Below are 20,776 nucleotides of genomic sequence, written 5' to 3'. Positions count from 1 at the left end.
CCCCTCGAGTACTTGTTGGTGCTGCTGAATTGCTGTGTCATCATGAAGAGGATCTTCTCGATTTGGGCTAGCCATAACAACGGCAAAGCAACTAACCCCTCCTTTGCAAAGTTTTTCCAGCATGTTGGCCTCACAAGGCTGCACCTCCTTGCTGCTCAAGGCCGTCCATCTCCTCTTTTTTTCACCGAGTGTGAACTCCATGGTCATCGCGTCGAAGTCGGTCACCACCCAACCTAAACTACGTAACCATGCATTCCCCAATACAATGTCTAAGCCGACTAATTGTAGTACATGAAGGTCGTCTTTAATTCTTACCCCTTGTACATTCATTTTTACATTATTAACAATTTCAGCATAAAGTAGTTTTTCACCACTAGCTATTTTTACCTCAAACGGTGTAACCGATGTACCTTTGAGTTCACTTTTCACACAATTGCCGAGTTGATGAAATTATGAGAAGAGCCGCTATCCACTAACAAGGAGACCTCATTCTTGCTGATCTAAGCCATGAGCCTCATGGTGGATGGTTTAGGTGCGCCGCAAAGTGTATTGAGTGACAATTCAGCATGCTGGTTTTCTGCGCATTGTTCTGGCTCTTCGGGGTGGTCTTTTTCTTCGCTGCTGCTATCTGAATTTTCAGATGCAGCGGATCCTTCGTCGCTGCTCACATCAAGGACGTAGACTTTGCCGGTCTTGCAATGATGCTCTCGGCTCCATTTTTCACCACACTTGAAACATAGTCCTTTTTAAATGTAATCTTGCAGCTCATCACGTGACTACTTCTTTATATCTTTTTGCTGATTTTTGGAACTTGATGAAGCCGCCTCTTTGGATCTGAAATTTGCTTTGGATGGTTGCGGTTTGGTGAACTTGCTGATTGCACCTTCCTTAGTCGTACGTCGTTCCGGGTTGTAGCTTTGGTCTAGAATCTCCGCCATGCGCATCGCCTCTTGTAATCGCGTTGGTTGTTTGAGTTTGATCTCCTTGGCTATCCACGGTTTGAGGCCGTCGATGAAGGTACCAAGCAAGGCTTCGTCGGACCATCCGCTGACCATAGTTTGCAATTGCCGGAACTTGTCGATGTAGGTTTGGACTTTGCCTTCTTGCTTGAGTTTTACAAGTTGGCCATGGTGGTTGACAACGGGGGAAGGTCCCCATTGCTTCATGAATTCATCAACAAAGGCAGTCCAACCCAATCTTCTCCCTTCTTTCTCATACAAGGCCCGGATCCACTTCCACCATCGGCTAGCCCTACCTTCTAAGTGGAAACTTGCTAGAGTCATCCAATCAGCCCATGGAATATCATAAACACCAAAGTATTGATCCGCCTTATCAAACCATTCATACGGGTCTCCTCCAAACTTTGGAAAGTCAATTTTGGATTTTCTAAGCCCTTCTTCTCTAGGCCGTGGATCCCTATAGTCATCATCTCCAAAGTCATCACTCCGCATGTTTCTTCCTCTCCTTATCATGGGTTCTCTCCGGCCGTGAGGCCTTTGAGCATGAAAGGATCTTTCTTCGGGTTCACTATCGGCCTCATCATAACTTTTATGGCCATTACTAACCCGCTCATCATCAAGCCACCTCTCAAATACTAAGCTCTCGGCTTCAATTCTTCCTCCCCTTCGTGAATGGTGCCTAACACCATGATCTACATAATGTGTACCCTGAACGCTAATAGCATCACTCTCATACCTTTTCTGCCCCTGCCGTGCGGCATGCGACCTAGACACTTCTTCTTGCACCCTCTTATTTTCCCTCTCTAGTATCCTCCTTTCCAACCTCTCAACGGTGACATTATTCTCTCTCCTTATTTCAGCCATATTCGCAGCCAAAGTATTGGACAAAGTTTCCAATGCCCGGTTAAGGTTGGCCGAACTAACTTCAAGGGCCTCTAACCTCCTATCCTGGTTGTTGTTTCAGGGGTACTCCATCTCCTTTTAACCATCTGTATAGGATTCTAAAATCCTGAGACAATAGCCCCTCAAACCTCCTGCGGTTGTCACCCAAAGGATGAACCAACCCACCTGATTTGTACACCACTCAATCAGCCTCCCATAGGGGTTTTACAATTATAAAAGTAGAAAATTAAAAATACCCAATCGAATACAAATTCTAGCCCAATACAAGATGTGGAATTTTTATGAACCTCTCCAAAAGACAAAAGACAACTTGTAAGGCTCTTTCTCACCCAAAATCCACACCTTAATCACTAGAGACTCCCTCAGATTTCAGATCAATGAAAACAACAACTAAACTCAGATCTGAATATAAAAACTCAGACGTTACCTCCTCGAGGGATTCTCTCAATGAAAGCAATTGATGGGGGCTCACGGTCTAAAGCCTCTCATCAAGCCCCTTGCCTCGCTCCTTGGCGTGCGCCCTTGGAGAAATCGCTAATGATGGACCGATTGTAGGTAATATCGGTGGAATAACTCAGTGCAAAGATCAACAATGAAAGTAAATTGAATTTTATTCCATTCCAATTGAAGAACAAACAAATAAGAACAATCAAAAGCAAAACAATCTAGTAGAGCAGTCAAGGATCTCTACTAGCCCAAATCTAGCAAAGGATCGAAAGAATCCCTTCCTAGCCCAATCTAATGGAGATTGATATATCAACCACTAGCTCAAGTCCTAGAACACAAGATCTAAGGACCGAAATCGGCATAATGCCGCCCAAGCCTTACGGCCGACTCTCTCACAAGAGAATAAGACTAAACTCAACTTTGGAATTACTCTGGGATGCCTTACAATGGCTCCTTTCAAATTCTTTTATAGACCCAAGACCCTAGACAATTTTAAGTAACTCTCCCAAAGATAAACATGAAAAACCGTTTTCCCACGGATCTTTGCTGATGTGGCAACATGCAATGCTCCACCCTTGATTTGCATGTGATCAAGGGCTTGGAGGAGTCCTAGAAGATCTTTAAACTTTATCTCCTGAATTTGGATGGTTGACTTGGTCTTCCGGGGCAATCTGCGCGCGTCCTGGATGCACGGGACGTGTGATTCTAAGGATCTACGGGATCTTTGATTGACAGGGCCGAGGTCGGCTCGGCCTCCTGACTGCGGTCCAAACGTCCGTTGGGTTAACGGGGTGAGGTCTGGCGCGCGGGCGGATCCCACGCGATGTCGATGTTGTGGATGAACTTGTGGTCGGCCAAGGGTTGACCGGCCACAAGACACATCAATTGGCCGCTTTGGACCTCGGTTGGCGGCGCATGGTCGTTCCTCGGCTTGTGGCGCGGCTTGCGAGGGTCCTGAACAGAGCGCCCCACGCGCGGTTCCCCCTCCACGGTGCGCGGGCGTGATTTTCTGCGCTGGAAATCGCCCTGCGCGTTGTTCCCCCGCCCGCGCGGGCGTGTTGCCCCTCGCGGGCGCGCTGCCCCGCGCGGGTCATAAATGCCACAGAGTGGCATTTAATGCCATTATGTGGCCTTCTTTTTACCTGCGTCTACGTGCGTCCGGGCGCGGATGAGAACCGAAAAAAAAAGAAAACCGATTTATACCGGACCGGTTTCGGTCTCGAACCGGTTCGGTAGGCGACCGGTATGTCTACCGATACCGATTCAGCGTATTTTAGTTAGGATTGACTACATCATAAAATCCTGCGATTGGTATTGAAAGAGATGAGAGGCAGAAAAGTAGGTGAGTATGTGCAGAAATTGACGAATTACGGTCTGGCCAACAAAGGTCTGGGACCTGTGGACGGGTTTTGAGGAGGAAAAACCTAAGGGAACTTTGCTGGGTGGTTTGTGGTAGTATTTCAAATGGTACATTGTTGGAGTTTTTACCCTTTGGTTGGAGTGTAAGGTAAAGAAGGGTCGACAGATTTAGTCCCAAAAAGTTGGTCAAGGACTATTGGTACTTTAGGCTGACGTATTTGTGCAAGTTCCATTGCAGTAATAGTTGTCTGTTTCTAGGGAGGGTAGGTATCTACCAAGGATTGCTGTGCCGGTACCGGTTGCTTGGCGGCATGGTTCGGTATGCCCCCATACTTTTTCGTGCTGGGCCCGTACCGACATAGTAGAGGGGACAAGAGAGAGGGGGAACAGGATAGAGGAAGAGAGAAGAGGGAGAAAAGGAGGGAGAGAGGAGAAGGCAAGTGGAGCGCATCCTGACACGGTAGAGAGGGTGAAGAGGGAGAACGGGAGAGAGGAAGAGAGAGAGGGGGAGGGAGGGAGAGGGAGTGGGAGGAAGGGAGGGAAGGAGGAGGGTGGCGGATGTCCGGTGGAGGATGGTGGATGTCCGGTGGAGGGTGGTGGACGTCGGGTGGAGGCCAACGGAGCCGCATGGAGGGGGGAGGAGGGGCTTCGCTCTGGTTCCCCTGTTTCGAAGATTCGGAGGGAACTCCTTTTTTTATTTTTAAAGTTTTTAAGTGAAGTCGGCAAACCCCTGCTGACTTTACTTTTTTTTTTTTTTTTTTTTGAAAAAATTAAGTGAAGTTGGCAAGGGGTTTGCTGACTTCACTCAAAAACTTTGAAAATAAAAAGGCTCTCCCTCCAGAAATAAAAAAAATAAGTGAAGTCGACAAGGAGTTTGCCGACTTTACTTAAAAACTTCAAAAATAAAAAGGCCCCCCCCCCGGATCTTTTTTTTCGTTCTTGCTGACTTCATTTAAAAACTTCAAAAATAAAAAGGGGCCCCCTCTGGAATCTCTTTCTCGAATGAAAAAGGAGAACTAGAGGTGGAGCCCCTCCTCCGCCCCTCTGCGCGACTCTCCGGCTCAACACGACCCTCTACCGGTCGACCGCCACCCTCCCTGTCTCTTCCTTCCTCTCCCTTGCCCTTCTCCCCCCCTCTCTCTTCTTCTCTTTTCTTCTCCCTCTCCCCTTTTGTTGCTGGTTTCTTATTTTGGTTGCTGGAACCATCCTGGTCTGCCACCAGTACGGCTCAGTACATTTCTAACCGGACAGTTTGGGATGGTTCCGCCGACCATGTATGTACTCTTATTCATGAACAATAGTCATAAAATGTCACTTCTATCTCCATCAGTACGACGAGGGTGGCTTGATCTTACTCTTGGAGTGTTTTTGAAGGTTAATTTTACACATGATTCTTAACAAATTCTGAAAGGATATGCTTCCTCCCCTTAACAATAGTCATAACATGTCACTTCTATCTCCATCAGTTCTCTCTTTATCCCTTCCTCCCCTTGTTACTTCCTTTTACCAATTTGATGTAAAATGAAAGGCATAAAATGATGGTTTTATAAGTCTATCTATTACTTCCTCTCCTAAACTAAGCGGAATGGTGGAAAAGGATTCATATAGCCGAACCCAACTAATTTGAGATTAAGGCTTAGTTGAGTTGAGTTGAGTTGTATCTATTATCATGTGATGTGCAATACTATTGCGTTTGACTTATGCTTCTTGAATACTGAAATATTTCGCTGCAGCTTGTAAGTTTAAGATCTCAGAATTGTTTTCTTTTTCAAAGTTTATTTCTAAATGCCTTCAGTTATGCAATAGTGATTAATGCCCCATTTAGCTTTCGATCGTAAGCGTCAAACTCGTTCTTTTATCCTTTTTGCAGATATACCCTATTGACTCTAGTTTCGGAGGCCATCTGCCATTTAATATATCCTTTTAGGTGGCAGGTAAGCTTCCAAATATTATAATTCTGCCTAATTTGTATCTTATGCAGCACAATTCTCTCCTAGTTTATTTAAAAGCAACTCCAGATGGATACCTTTCCCATGCTTATGCAAGAAGCATCCTTTCATTGCCTATGCACCTACTATGCATGTTTTCCTTATTCAATAAGCTCACATGCTTCTTCATGCAGTGTCGGTTGGGCAGTTTATGTGCATAGGTAGTGTTAGCCTAATTACTGCTTAGCTTCTTTCTGACTGATGCTATTTCTTGAGATGTAGCATGTCTATATTCCACTTCTTTTCTTCAGTGGGGTAGACTACATCGATGCCCCTACACCATACATGATGGGACTTCACTCAGATGTTGACACATCGGGTCTGACAATGGATGGTGTAAGTTTGATATTTCTTTCATTTGGAGGTTTTTCTGTTGAATTACCATCTCCTCTTTTTTTATTTTATCTTTTTAATATCAAGATATGTTTTGTTGTAGCTGGTGGCGTAATGAAATTCACAAGGTTATGTTCATTTTTGTTTGCTTTTGTTTGTTTATTTATATGGATCTTCATAGGAGCATGCTCTCATGATGTTGTCTTTCTAGCATATTAACATGAGCTTGAATATCCTGTTAATGTATTCTTAAAAGTAGTGAGAAAACGAAGTTCCCCATTTTGTAGATTTTTTTTCCCTTCAAAAAAAGTTGAATGCATGATATTTTGAGCCAACATTCACCGATCATTAGGTCAAGTGAAGCCTCTTTGAATGTTTTTTTGGAGTGTAGTTAGGACATAGATCATTTGGTTATTTATGGCTTTCGTGTGGGCAAGCTTGTGAGAGATGATAGGGGAGTCAGAATCAGCTTTATCAATGTGTCATAGAGTCATCTTTTCAACAGAAATTAGGAGCATAAGGTGGTTAGGCCTTGATATCTCACGAGAAATGGTCATGAGGTGACCAGAAGAATGTAATCACCTGGGAGAAGAGAAAAGGTGAATTTGTGATATTTTCTTTTATATTTTTTGGACATTAGATTTGTCTGATGATCATAACTTTGGTACATGCATAAATGTGTGTGTGTGAGAGAGAGTCCAACAGCACATTAAATTGTGATGCATTTTAACATTTTTACCTTTTGATTGTGTAAGGAAACCAGTAAATTCACCCACAATGTAGCATAAGTTTTTATGAGGATGGCCTCCTGTGTTCCTTAGATGAGCCCCTTCCATTAAATGTACGATGACCTAGAAAAATGCTTACGGCACGGTATGAGATTTTTTCAAATCTTAAGCAACATCGATGTCTAGAACATGAATGCATCTATGGTCCAATGGGGTAAACTAATCTTGCTTGAAAAGGTGATCGACATATTTCGTTAAAGAAATGTATTGAAGTTTTCTCATGTATGATGAAAGTCGTGCTAAGATGTTATCTCCATGTATTGGTATGGTGTTCATATTACCAACTCATATTATAAGTTTCATGGCTTGGGATCTCTTCAGAGTTCAGAGTCTTCAGACCAATTTAGGTTCTAAACTCCAAGTCAAGAATTGATTGCAATAACATTCTGAAACCTAAGTGGACAACATGTAACTCCAAAGCTGATCCATATAAATGGAGTAAAGCTTGCTTGTTTGTTTTGTTTGACATTGATATATTGGTAAATCAAACCCAACAATTTTCCTGGTCATGCAAGCCCTGCTAGAGGATTTTGACTATCTTGATCCAGTAACCATGAAACCTTCATTTATTTTTGAGTTAGTATAAACATCCACTCTCTTGATGAGTCAATTCTAGCTATTATATGCTAATTCTTTTAGCTGCAACTGGTAACATGGCTGTTTCACTTTTTTCATTGGTGAAACAATACTTGGTTTATTCATGCTATCAATAAAGCGTAGCATTTTATAATCTTATTTTCCTTTTATACGTAATTCCTTTCAGAGATTTTCAATTTTAGTAGCTATGGTTTGCAATGGAAAAATTATTTGTTCTAAGATTGTGTAATAATCTCTTACTTTATGACTTCTTTGTGCATGGTTTACAAATTGTCATTGTGCTTAGGTTGTTATTTATATTCATATGTGTATCATCTATCATAAAATTTCAAGTTATTAATAAGCTCCTTCTGTTCAAATTAATGTGCTGTGGTCATTTTTACTTATTTAAAATTTTAACACTATAACTTTTGTTAATAAACTTGGATCAAACATATAAAATAAATTTCACTAACTCCATTTTTAATCTACAGGTAGTTGTAGTGGATCTTGAGTACAACCGCATCACTACTTCAGAAGAAATACCTCCCATTCCAGAGCCTGAATTGAGTTTCTTGCGTAGTGAAGTTTTAAAATTGCTGCATCCAAATGTAATTGGGATAGATCAGATGAGGATCAATTTTGGTAGTTTGTCTGAGCAATATGTTAGAGCTGGCACCAGATCCTGGGGAGTGGAGCATGACTTTCAACTTAGGTAGTACTCTATTGTTTATCAATTTTATGTATATGATATTTACTGAAGGTAAGGTAGGTTTATTAGTAAATGGGAGAACTTATAATTCTGTTCACCTTATTCCCTTCCTGTTGTGTGGCTAAAAGATCAAGAGACCTGTTCTATATTTCTAGAAAAGAATATCAATGATTCTGGAATTGTGTATTGTTTGCTGCCATCGACTCATGAAAACTTTTTATAGCAAAGGAACTATTCTCTTTTTCTAGAAAGGAATAGTGATCTAGATTCTGGAATTGTATATTGTTTACTGTTTGCAAAAACATTTTATCTAACCATTTATAATCTATTCTTTAAATTTTGTAGCTTGATTATCTTATTTAATATTTCATGTTATACAAACTAAAATATGAAAACTATAGTTTTTGTTTTTTTAACAATCTCTCAGAATTAATCAAATATTATTTGCAAAGCCTGATTTACTTGTCTCTCTACTGAAAGCTATGTTGTCTGTTAGTTTTGTTGATAATTCTTTCAACTCTTTCAGGCTGGTTGATAATTCTTTAACTCACTATTCTGCAGGTTGATATTCTTAAAATTTTTTGCATTACTTCTGAGTGGTTATCGCAATTTTATTGTAAGTTATCGAGAAAGTTGTTGGTTGCTCTTACCTTAACAAACTTTTCTTAGATCTGATTATGAAATCTTTTTTCTTAGGAAAATACAGCAGCTAATGTCTTCAATTTGCAAGCATTTCTGAAGAAGCGTTCTCGCTCGACTAATCAACCTGTTGAATCCATGTTGATGGTACAATTCAAAGTTTCAAACAAATACATGCTTGAAATAATAGATGTTGAAGTTTGTTTTCTTTGGTTAAGGATAATCCTTTTATCTTGCAATAATTTACTTTGCATTTTTATGTTTTTATTGCCATAACATAAATTTTCATGCAAGATAAAAAGGCTAGTGATGGAATTATTGAGAGATTAATTGATGAAGGAAACCTCCACAATGAGCAAGCCTCTCTTCTTTAATCTGCTTCAAATATGGCTGATAATAGGATTTTGAGGGATGAGACTATACATTCTGTTTCATCAAATTCTGCTTTTTGTGGCAATTGTGTAAAGGGTAAATGTTCATTTCTTAATGCTGATACAGTGGCAGAAAGTCATCCATCTAGAGTCGAGTCTTTTTATTTCTTGCTAAAAAATACACACCAATTTTAAGGTTCTAGTGAAAATGCTACTTGTCTTGCTATTTTTGTGCTTTGAGTGCAACCATAAAATACTATTTGCATTTTCACTTAAGTGGTGGCAATAGTTTATTCCATGGTTACTTATGTGGTGCTTTTACCTTCATCAATTGTAGCTTGGAGTGGTAATCATGTAATTGTAGTCTGAAGGATGCGTGTCGTTCTGTCATTACATGCACTAATTTGGGAATTCATGGGACCAGAACATGTATACTTTTAGATAGTAAAGTTTTTTAATCAATGCCTAATAGGAAGTTGATGAGAAACTCTTTTTTTGGGTAGCTTCATGGTTAATTTGAAGATCCAAGACACGGTTGAGCTGTTTTAGGGTTCTAACATCTATAGGACATGTTATTTTGTGTTCTTTTTGAGGAATATGGGCTAAAATGACCTTTTGATGGTTTTTGTTATGATGCCACAATAAGCTGTGGCATGTCGGCCTCCCGATAGCAATAGGTTTTGCAACCCTCCTGGATGTAATATAATTGTGCCTTGACCTTTTGTCTTTCTTTTTCCCCCTTTCATTGCATAATCTTTGGTTTTCAAAAAGTATACAGATTTTTGTGTTTTGCAAATGATCTAGTTTTGATTAATTCTATTTATGTATCTTGACAAACTCTGTTCCCGAGTACTTAGCCCAGATGTTTTTATTGTTATTTATCAGGTTACACAATTTTTAGAGTCTCAAGGTTTTCTGGATTATTTGGAGAGATGTATCAATTCAGAAGAAAACAATAATAATCTTCTTGACAAATTACAAGATGCAACAGGGAGGGGTCAAAACCCGCTCACTATTTTTCCCTCTCAATTGTCTGAACTTGAGATCATCACCATAGCAGAACCTGATGGTGGAGTTGCAGGTTCCCTCAGTGTTTCTCTTGAGATAACTTTCAACTGCTTTAGCTTTATAATTTTGTGCTTTTGAGATTGGTTAACAAGGCATTGCTTTTCTTTGATTTCTGAATGCCTCTATGGACTTGCCATTGGGAATATGGGAAGGAAAAGAAAATTAAATGATTAAACTTTTCATCATGACATTTTTGTTTAGTCATGTACCTTTTTGTCCCTCAGGACAAGGTTCGAGGTACTGTTATAACCGGTTCCCTTCAAACATTAGAACAGAAGAGCAGGAAGAAAAGCGTCGGTCAATTTTGGCAATGGCAAGTGGAGCCCATTCTGGAAAGCACACTCCTAGGTACAGATTATTCACATTATGCAGAAATGAACATCCATTTGTCAACAAAAACTCTCTTATTTTGATAACTAAAAGGATTAATTTCACTTTGTCAGTTCACCTTCTGTGCTAGTTAATGGTGATTCTAAAGCAGAAAGTCTGAGTCCCAGGGAAAGGGCTGTAAGTTCTTTAGCCCTGCATTGTTGTACTCAATGTGGTTCAGTTAATGCATGGAACATTGATGAGTCTTTAAATAATTTTGATGGTTATGGTCTGCAGGCAGAGAGGGAGAGGATGGTCTTGGACATAAAAGTAAAGCTGCAGGTGAACTTCTTGGTTATATTACTTATATTTGCAGTTTAGAATTTCACAGACTTTATAGGATTAGGATATGATCTGTCATGAATTATTTTCAGCATAGTGCCCAGGTTTCTAGTGCTGATTTTAATACATTAAGCACTTCCAACATTGTTTATGTTAAAAAAATATATCTTTTTAGGTATAATGCTTTTGTTTTTGCTTTTTGTCAGGGATTGTGGTTGCGTCTTCTAAGGCTTGGAGCAACTGAGGATCCGCTTTCATCCTTTGAATATGGCACAATTCTTGGTATGCTTGGAAGCGATACTGCAAACAATAATGTTGAGGCTAATTGTAGCTGACTTACATGGGTTTTTGTTTTAATTTCTTGTTTGGTCTTTGAATTGACTTGTGTTTCCTAATTTGCAGCTCTGATTGAGTCTGATGCAGAAGGGATTGGAGGCAGTGGGTTTGTTGAATGTATCAGGGAACATATTCATGCGGTAATTTAGCCAGATTCCTTAGAAACATTTGGCCATTTTATTTTACCTGAGTATGACTACTGTTCCTGTTCTTCTAAACAAGTTTTATTTCCTAGGGATGGCAATGCCGTTTAACTGATGAGCAGTTTATCGCGGTAAAAGAACTGGTGAGAGAATTTAGATGTACAGTTTTTTACCAGAAGTATTTTTTAAAGCCATTATTCCAAAGGAATGCTATTTGGTATAAAAAATGTTTTTTTTTATAAAATAATTCCTAGGAATGAAATGTTTGAGTAGGTTAGGTTTGTTTTGCAGCATGGACCAACCTATACTTGCTTGAAATTTTCACATTTTCTACTTGGTCAGTAAGTTAATGATCTGGCCTTAGGGAATTTGTTTCTTCCTTTCCAGTGTTCCTAACTTATTAGCATCACATTCACAATTTTACACATGAGATTTCTAATAGTTCTTTTCCTTTTTACAGTGACATTTTGGGTAGTTCCTTTGAATATATAATTTGCAGCTCTTTTTTAGATCAAAATTTTAGGTTTACATATTTAAAACTAAATGTGTGACACATGAGGGGGCTATGGCCTATGTGTTTATCCATTAAGCAAATTCACTTTAGTGAATTTATTATATTACTATGACTTTATAACTTCGTCCTCAAGTTATATATTGGAATTTATTGAAGTTGCTTTCAGGAGTTATTGTTTGTAACTAGCATTGACTCTTAAAGGATCTCAATATTCTGAAAATTGGTTATCAAGTTTCCTGGCCACCTAGAAATTCAAGTGTGGCTCCCTGAAGCTCCTCTCCTAGGACATGGCTTGGCTTATTTTGCAGCCAGGTCACCATGTGGCGATTTGGCAGCCTGCCTAGCTTAATGCAACACTCATGGACACTGTGCGGCTGGGGTTGATATGGGTTAGGTGATGCGGATTCAAACCATCTTCCAGTAGAGAGAGATTTCAGTTTCTAATTTTCCCTCCGAAAATCTCTTCCCACTTTCTTCTCTTTTTCCTCTCTTTTATCATTTTCTTTTGATCATTAATTTTCCTTTCATCTTCCTTCCCTTTTTCCACTATTTTACTCTGTAACTGCCAATAGAAAGGGCAACCAAGATGACATGCTACAATGGCTGCCATTTTAACTGCAAGCAGTTGGAGCAGTCAAAGGCGGCAATGTAACAAGGACATTGGTTGTTGCAATCAACAGAAAGGGAAATATGGAGAAAAGGAAAAAGGGAAGGAAAAAACAAAAAGAAGTTGAACTGCTTTAGGGGCTGTTTGGAGCCCTGTAACTGAAATTAAACTGCAACTCAAGTTGCAATGCATAGGCGACTTACAAGGAAGCTCACTTCTTGTGTTTGGAAGAGAGTTACGGGGAAAAGAAAGGCGAAACGGGAAAAGATGGATAGAAGAGGAGGTGTTTGTCCATACCTCATCATTGTGACAGTCCGCACCACCAATTCCTTCACCAGTGTCCTCACAAAAAGCCCCTCATCAGAGCCCATATCCGGTCTTGGTATAGGTGGTGATAAACGAAGTTCAAGATATGGCATCTCCGATAGACATTCCGCCGAACATCTTGCAAGCATATGCCAGGTCGGAGCACTTGACATACAGGGATATGAGGTATTCTAGACAAAGAGGTTGGTGTCGAAGCCATTGATGGCGAGAGCCTGGGTGTGGACCTGGGCGTCCATGGAGAGGGAGCGAGTTGTGATGCAGGTCTTGAGGAGGGCAGAGATGGTGAAGGAGAGGGGTGAGGCTGGGCTAAAGGTGATGCATGGTGGTGTAAAGGTAGAGGAGGCTGTGAAATGGAGGAGGTTGGCATCGTGTATGAGGGCTGTCTGGAGAAAAGGGTTAGGGTGGGGACTTGGGTGAACACGAGGAGCGGGTGGGGACATTGGTTGGTGAGGTGGCAGAGGAGGCGGGTGATTAGGTAGTTGCTCTAGTGAAGTTTGAGGCGGGGAAGGTGGTTGTGGGCCTCTTGGAGGTGGGCTGGCATGGTGATGACAACGAGGGCAACAACGAGGAGGGACTCGTGAGTAGGGGAGAGGAGGAGAGGGAAGGAGGCAGAGAGGCTGGGGAGAGAGGTCTGGTGGTGCATGGCCAGGGAGATCCGGCAGGAAGCGAGGTTTGGAATGGGGTGCCGGAGAAGAGTGAGGCGATGGCATAAGGTGGGCTGCTAAGGCTTTGATCAAGATGGAATGGCAATAAAATCTTTTTTTATAAAATTAAGATATCTACTTGAATGGCTCCATCTCGTCTTGCAGTCATTTTGACTGTGAGTCGACTTAGTGCAAGATTGCTCTGAGTTACAACCTGATGAACAGCTCAACATTGCAATTTGAGTTGCATGCATCTAAACAAGCGCCTGGCTGGCACCTACAACTTGAATTGCATGTGACTCCATTTACAGGATTCCAAAGTCCAAATAGCCCCTCAGTGCAATGCTTCATGAGTTTCTTTGATATTCAACTTATATGCGTGTGGATGTGTGCACATGCACGTGTGCATGCGTCCTTGTGTCCATGTGTACTTCTTTATCTGATCTCTATGTTTGTCTGCTTCTGTGTGCATGTGCGGTTGCATGCGTGTGTCTGCGTCTGTGTGCATGCACAGATGCATGCTTGTGTCTGCGTCTGTTTGTGCACTTCTTTATCTGCTCTCCGTGTGTATGCTTCTGTGTGTGTGCTTGTGTGTGTATGTGTCTACTCTATGTTTGTCTGCTTGTGTGCTTATGCATGTGCACATGCATGCATACTGCAGTTGCATGCGTTTGCATGTGTGCTTTTGCATGCTTGCGTGTCTGCATGTGTATTATGTATCATCTAACTTTTTGGATGCTTACCTAGTGCCTAGGGACCTAGTTCCCAGGTAGAACCTATGAATGCTCGCCTAGCACCTAATGTACCTTGAAATGTTGACATTCTCAGGATTATTTATAATCACTAATCATTCAACAACATTATCAATCTTCTAGGCTTGAATTATAGGGACTGGATTTCCTTCTTTATATGTAGTGGTAGTTTGCTTATGCATTATTTAGAAAGCTTCTTCCTTTTAGCTGTAGTTAATTACCTACATCAACTCTCTTTGGTCTTTTATCAGATATGATCAGTCATATTGAGTATCATGATAATGTGTAACTATTTGAAATCTTACTTAGAAGTTGGTGATAGTATGAAAATAGATATATTGTGTTATATCTTCAAGTACCCAAAATTTGAAATCTGTGGATCATATGGTTGCTTTTAGTTGATAAGTTATCAAACTAGGTCGATGTCTTTTTTGGTATTTTGGTTCATTTTTTCCCCTAACAAGGAACAATAATTTCCAAAAATCCATAGGTAAAAGTATTACTTTGTCCCTAAAAGGAAAACTAAGGCCTGGTTTGGCATTATTGTGGGTAGTAGAACTTTTGTTTGTGGAAAGAGCTTCGGAATCGAGCTTTTAATAAACTAAATGGTGCATGTTGTTTGTTAACTACATTTCTAAAGCGTTGTAGAATTTTAACATATGTTTAATTAGTAAACCGAGAAAGTGCTTTTAGTATCACAAAATGATAATAAAGGATATTACATAATGCTTTCAATTGGAAATTGTTTATACTATCAAGAATTATTATTATAAAATATTCTTATTTATAAATTATTTATTTTGATATTTAACCTAATAATTGAATAGATAATAGATTTTAAAGTTATTATGAAAATAAAAATATTTTTAATATTATATTATAATAATATTATTGTAATATAATAGTATAATATTATTGTTTTAGCATACTATAAAGTATTATATTGTTATACTATAATAATATAATAGTATTAAGATATAATTATGGTAATATAATAATAAAGATTAAATAAAATATTATTATAATATCATATATGTAATATAATTTTGTATTATTCTTATATTATATTGTACTATAAATTGTTATTATAAAGTGTTGTTAACTTATAAATTATTGTTAAACTAATTTTTAAAAAAATTCGCTGCAGGGACTCAAACGTGGGTGTCTCATCTTAAATAAACAGCTACCAATACATTCAAGTGGAGCTTTTGCTCAAAAGCTTTTCCTTAGTAAATCTTTTTTAGCTTTTGGAGGAGCTAGAAAATTGTTTCAAAATTTTTACTAATCATCTCAAAATCATCCAAAATAGCTTCTGGCCTTCTAAAAGCAATGCCAAATGAGACCTAAATTATAATTTCCAGCAACTAAAAGGAACATTGATCACTGAAAGTGAAGAACCTACAATAATTGTTAATATGGAGCTTTACATTCCCGCATGTAAGTGATGGCATTCAAAAAAATGGTAAAAACTAAAAAATTCAAACTGACGTAGTAAGATATTTGAATGACTTAGACTCGTATGTCAACTATTTTGGTAAGTCATAGTATCGTATAGTTAATGCAGCTCTTGAATTTCATTTACTCTACCATCCATGACTGTTTGAACTTTCAATACAGATAAGAGGGCTGCAAGCACCTTTTTTTTTTTCCAAAAAAAGATCTGCTGCATTCTCTCTCCATGTAACTAAGTATCTTCAAAATACAACTGACCAAAGAATACTCTAAGTTGCGCTAGAGCAAGATATGTGCAATGCAGGTGAATTCAAGCAGAGCATACACAAAATGGGAGCTGCAGAAAAGGCATGCAAAATTGTTGGGGATAAATTGAAAATATTATATAAACTGCTGTGTGGATGGAGTTGCACTCCTCAACATTCCAATTACGATAGTAGTAATAGGCTTTTTGACTTCATTCCTTGTTCAATGGCTATTTAGTTTATGCCTTTATTTTTATTCTTTTGATCTAATAAACTGAAGGGTGAGCCTTGGTGCAATGGTAAGGTTGCTCCATTCTGACCTGGTAGTATGGATTTGAACATGTAAATAGCCTCTTCGTACGTGGGGATAAGATTGCATACATCTGATGGTCCCCTGACCCTGCGCAATGGCAGGTGTTTTGTGCACTGGGCTACCCTTTTTTTTGATCCAATAAACCATCTGACTTCATTGCTGATGGAAAAAAATAAGCAACATGATTTTGTTATTAATTCTAATGGGTTAAAGGGATTATCCATTGTAGCAGCACTATTAGTTTGAAACAATCGATGGCATGTCGTATAATGCCAATCTTGGCATGAAATGATGCACAAACATGCTAAAAATATTTTTGACAACCAACCATTTATAAGATGGCTCTATTATCAAGAATTAACCATTTTAGAACATTTAAAATATTTTCTTTTTTCTTATAAAAAGATCGTACACTATAAATCCTCTCTAATCTACATTGCCACATTCATAAAAAGCCAAAAATTCTATCAACAGCCTAAAAAAAACTATTATCATGTCGATAGTTTGTGGGACTGACCAATACCATGTTGAATTGATAGTTTCTTTGCGAGTATGTTCACCATATTTGTACATAGTTGATACTTTAAAGTCCAATTTCATTCCAGGATTATCGTTCCCCTTGTGTGCTTCTAGAGCTGTCATTTACCAGTTGTACTTCCTTTCTTTGCCAGATACTTCAAAATCTCTCCCATGTGATGTTTGTTTTATTAAATATCAGTTTAAATGCTGTGTTCTTATTGAAAAATGCCTTTTATTGAAAAATTATGTGACCAGCTTAAAACAGCAATCAATCGCGCGACCTCCCGTAATGACATGTCAACTATCAGAGATGCACTTGAAGTTTCTGCTGAAATCTACAGAAAAGACTCAAATAATGTTCCAGATTACGTTCAACGTCATCTTCTATCTATATCCATTTGGGATGAGTTACGGTATGAGATTGATTCTAGCATTTGTTTGTAGCTGCATTATGCCTTTAAACTAATTCTTTCTTTCCTTTTGAAGTTTCTTGAACAATATTTGATTTATGAAATATGAACTGGTAAGGACAAGGGGAAAAAAGCCAGCTGAAATGTATATCCAAGTTTAGGTTGTGTAGGTTAAACCCTATGTGCATTTTGCATTACTTTTTATGTTTTCGTTACATAATTTGATTATGTAAGTTAGTATATCCATTATTGCAACGTAATTGCAATTTTTCATTTACATGAATTTTCGATATGGACTTGCTGTAATTACTATCTATATACATTACTGTAAAGATGTCCGCATGTATCTTTTCTGTATTTCTCACTCTGTTTTTCTAAATATTGTTCAGTATTAAAATAATTAAGAGCCTGCAGAAGGGAGATAATTTTGTTATCACCAGAAAAGCTAATGCAAACCATCCAGAGTATTCTATGCAGAAACTGAGAAACACTGGGAAATTTCTAGTAACCAACTTCCTTGTACTTGACCTGTGGTCACCTGTGTGGTTCCTTTGTCTTTGTCTTGGTTTTCAAAATGTTTCCTTTAAACAGATTTTTGAATTATTTCCTGCTTTCATTTCAGACAGAAATTGCTGCATCCACAGCCTGCATTGGCAACTATTGTATGGGATGAGGGACTTCCAAATTTCAGTTAATTTCTAGGGTTAAATGTGACCTTACTTGTAGTTACATGGCTGTGGTATTGTATAGTTGACAGAATATCTAGGTATTTCTCTTTTCTTTTTTATTGCAATGAGGTCTTTACCATCTCAAAACTATCCTTTGCCACTCGTCATCTTGTCCAGTTTATTCTTCATTCTAAATTCCCCTTCACAAATTTGGAACTACTATTTCTTCAATCTCTACTAAGGTTCAGTGAACCGGTACCAGGACCTATACCGATCGGCGAGCGAGTCGGTATGGTACTATACCAGCACGGTATGCTTGGGCGTGACGGTTCGGAATCGGCACACCCATTTTTTTTTAAAATTTTTCAAGTTTAATTAACTGGTAATCCATTTTTTTCAACCTTTTCAATGATTTTAAGTATAATTTGATGTTTTTTTGATGTTTCTATGATCCCGGTATAATCTAAATGATGCATTTGTTGTTTTAAAGTGACAATAAAAATTGATTAGTGAGATGTATGCTACAAGAAGCAACATGAAATATCCTAAAATCAATTAGTAAGATATAAAATATAAAATAATACAATTAATTATATATTTAAAGTATAATATATATATTGATATCTAAAACCTCGTCGAGTTGCGATGCCTTTCGTAGATATTTGGATCGTTAATATAGTCCGGAGGCACATCAGTCCACCTCTTTAAGCAAGCGACATAGTCTTGTATGTTCATCCCATAAAGAACATGCTCTGGGTTATAAGCACTCTCGGATCTTTCTGAAGCTGTAGTTCTAAGAGGTCATCTGGTTGATAATACGGCTGTGGAGGGGTCTACCGCAATATATTGACAGCAAAATCTAACCCGTAAGATGCTCCGAGTTACATTGGGTAGGCCATTGAACGATGCTTTAAATGCACCATATCCATATCGGTATCTGTATGGGTCAGACTACCTGATACGTTTATGGATCTTACTCCACATGCAAGAGATCTGCAGCTGCATTGTATCCTCCTGAATGACCTCGAGAAGTCCGTCTCTTATGCAATTGTATCCTTGTGGGCTCTACCAGATCGTGCACTGTGGTTCCCATCTTATGTAGCATGCATAAATTGAGACTTACTGGTGAATCAAAGATCACTCTGCGGCTCTTATATACGGTGGTCTTATGTTCTCCACTCTCTGGCCAGTAGATCCATGACCATCAAAACTGTTATCGCTGTTGCTCTTGGTCTCTAAGGCCCACTTTTTAGCCCTTCAAAAGCACTTTTAGATGAAATAGGGGTGTTTGGTAAAAAAATTGGCAAGCTGTTTTAGATTTTTTAGAAAGCTAAAAACAACCTTTTGGGAGAAGCTTCATTTTGGAGCTTTTTGGAAAAACACTTTTAGGTCCCGTCGGAAAGCTGTTTTTTGACCAAAATGCTCATGATAAAATATAACAATTACACAAAATGTCTCTTTATAATTCTGAAAATCTGCAGGAGGGTGGAAAATTAATTTACGCTAATAATTATAATATTTTATACCTTTATTATTGTATTATACTATAAATATAATATTATATTACATTATATCATAATACATCAATATGTTATGTTAAATAATTTAATATTATATTATATTATGAAAAATTAATTTACGCTAATAATTATAATATTTTATACCTTTGTTATTGTATTATACTATAAATATAATATTATATTACATTATATCATAATACATTGATATATTATGTTTAATAATTTAATATTATATTAAATTATTATGCTATAGTATACAATATTATATTACTATATAATATAAAATATATTACTATATAATAATAATATTATATACTATATCATATATTTATGTGTTAATACATACTATATATATTTTATTATGCTCTATTGTATCATACTATGCAATGTTCTTTATGGTCATTTTGTCATACCAAAAGTACTTTCTCAGTTGTTTACCAGATTCTTGTTAAAGTGCCGCAACACTTTAGAAATGTAGTTACTAAACAGCAAACAACTTTTTATAAAAGTTTTACTTTAGAAAGCTCTACTTCCAAAAGCTCTACTTTTAAAAGCTCTACTGCCAGAAGCTTCCTAAATCTAAGTGAACCGGCTCCTCCACACTCCATTAAGGCTCCAGGTGCCTTTTTTTTTTTTCTTTTTTTGGTGTGCTGAGCAGTTGTCTGCTTACACTTCGTGTCCTCTTTGCTTGCTTATCCTTCGTGCCCCTCTCTGCCTGGCTATGTTGGGAGGATGGATGTTGCATTTTTGACCGAGTCGACCGGATAGCGTAGTGGCCTCGTCTAAGCATTTCTTGATCATATCTCTGAGAGGATGTCTCGGACAGGGAATTATGTGATGATTGGTTTTCTAGTGACCCTTATGACTGTGGCTGATTAGCTGGAAAGATACGTGGAATGTTGCAATCTGTCCATTATCCTGCATCGATCATAGCCTTGTTGGCTATGAAATTGGCCGGTCGTAGAGGCAATCCTCGCTCATTAAGTTCCGGCTCTTGCGGCTTGCCCATAATCCATTCGATCATTGGATTATCCTCATCGTCAACGAAAGTATTATGGATTAGATCTGTGTACTTTAGTTCATTTTCTTGTAAATGCACTTCAGCATAAACTTCAGATTGTAGTGAATATATACAAGATCGTTAAGGTGTTTCTGTATCAGACGGTTCTTTTGCTTGCTGTGGATAAGGGCAAAGGTGGATCAGTTGCACTCAACCACTTGAGAAGACCATCTGGGAGAGGATCCAGATAGCTAGCCGCTTAAGATTTCTCGCGGATAAATCAAAATAAATCCACTATTTAGCTACAAAAATATTAAAAAAAATATATATAAGATAATATTATATTAGTAATCATTTAACGCCAGGTAATAGTTATCGTTGATGTGTAATATACCTAGATTTATATTTTTTTTACTTACGACAGCTGCCGAGACTCCAAAGTTGTCAGTGCCCTATCTAAATATTTTGGTCTGTGAACAGCCGTGTTGGAATATATTAATAATTGAAGATTCCAGTTAACTTATACAAGTCA

The 20,776-nt window shown here is 38.3% G+C and overlaps 1 protein-coding gene across 4 annotated transcripts in view; it reads left to right on the top strand.

The window, feature by feature from the left end:
• The window catches only part of SCD1 (stomatal cytokinesis defective / SCD1 protein (SCD1)), a 51,382-nt gene that overhangs the window by 12,211 nt on the left and 18,395 nt on the right, over positions 1-20,776 (top strand). For all 4 annotated transcript variants that reach the window (XR_015972958.2, XM_088710342.2, XM_088710347.2 and 1 more), the window contains 13 exons: positions 5,539-5,602; positions 5,879-5,992; positions 7,848-8,068; positions 8,627-8,681; positions 8,762-8,851; positions 9,961-10,156; positions 10,368-10,491; positions 10,587-10,650; positions 10,750-10,794; positions 11,001-11,076; positions 11,197-11,270; positions 11,366-11,416; positions 16,902-17,059. Coding sequence is in view for 3 of the 4 variants with exons in the window: in XM_088710342.2 (XP_088566468.1) it covers positions 5,539-5,602; positions 5,879-5,992; positions 7,848-8,068; positions 8,627-8,681; positions 8,762-8,851; positions 9,961-10,156; positions 10,368-10,491; positions 10,587-10,650; positions 10,750-10,794; positions 11,001-11,076; positions 11,197-11,270; positions 11,366-11,416; positions 16,902-17,059 (1,332 nt within the window). In the remaining variant the exon portion in view is untranslated. The remainder of the gene's footprint in view (positions 1-5,538; positions 5,603-5,878; positions 5,993-7,847; positions 8,069-8,626; positions 8,682-8,761; positions 8,852-9,960; positions 10,157-10,367; positions 10,492-10,586; positions 10,651-10,749; positions 10,795-11,000; positions 11,077-11,196; positions 11,271-11,365; positions 11,417-16,901; positions 17,060-20,776) is intronic.

Source organism: Phoenix dactylifera, chromosome 1, assembly GCF_051530095.1.
Source record: "Phoenix dactylifera cultivar Ajwa chromosome 1, Ajwa_hap1_PhDact_Kaust_v1.1, whole genome shotgun sequence".
Taxonomy (NCBI): Eukaryota; Viridiplantae; Streptophyta; class Magnoliopsida; order Arecales; family Arecaceae; genus Phoenix; species Phoenix dactylifera.
This window is presented reverse-complemented; position numbering and strand designations above follow the sequence as displayed.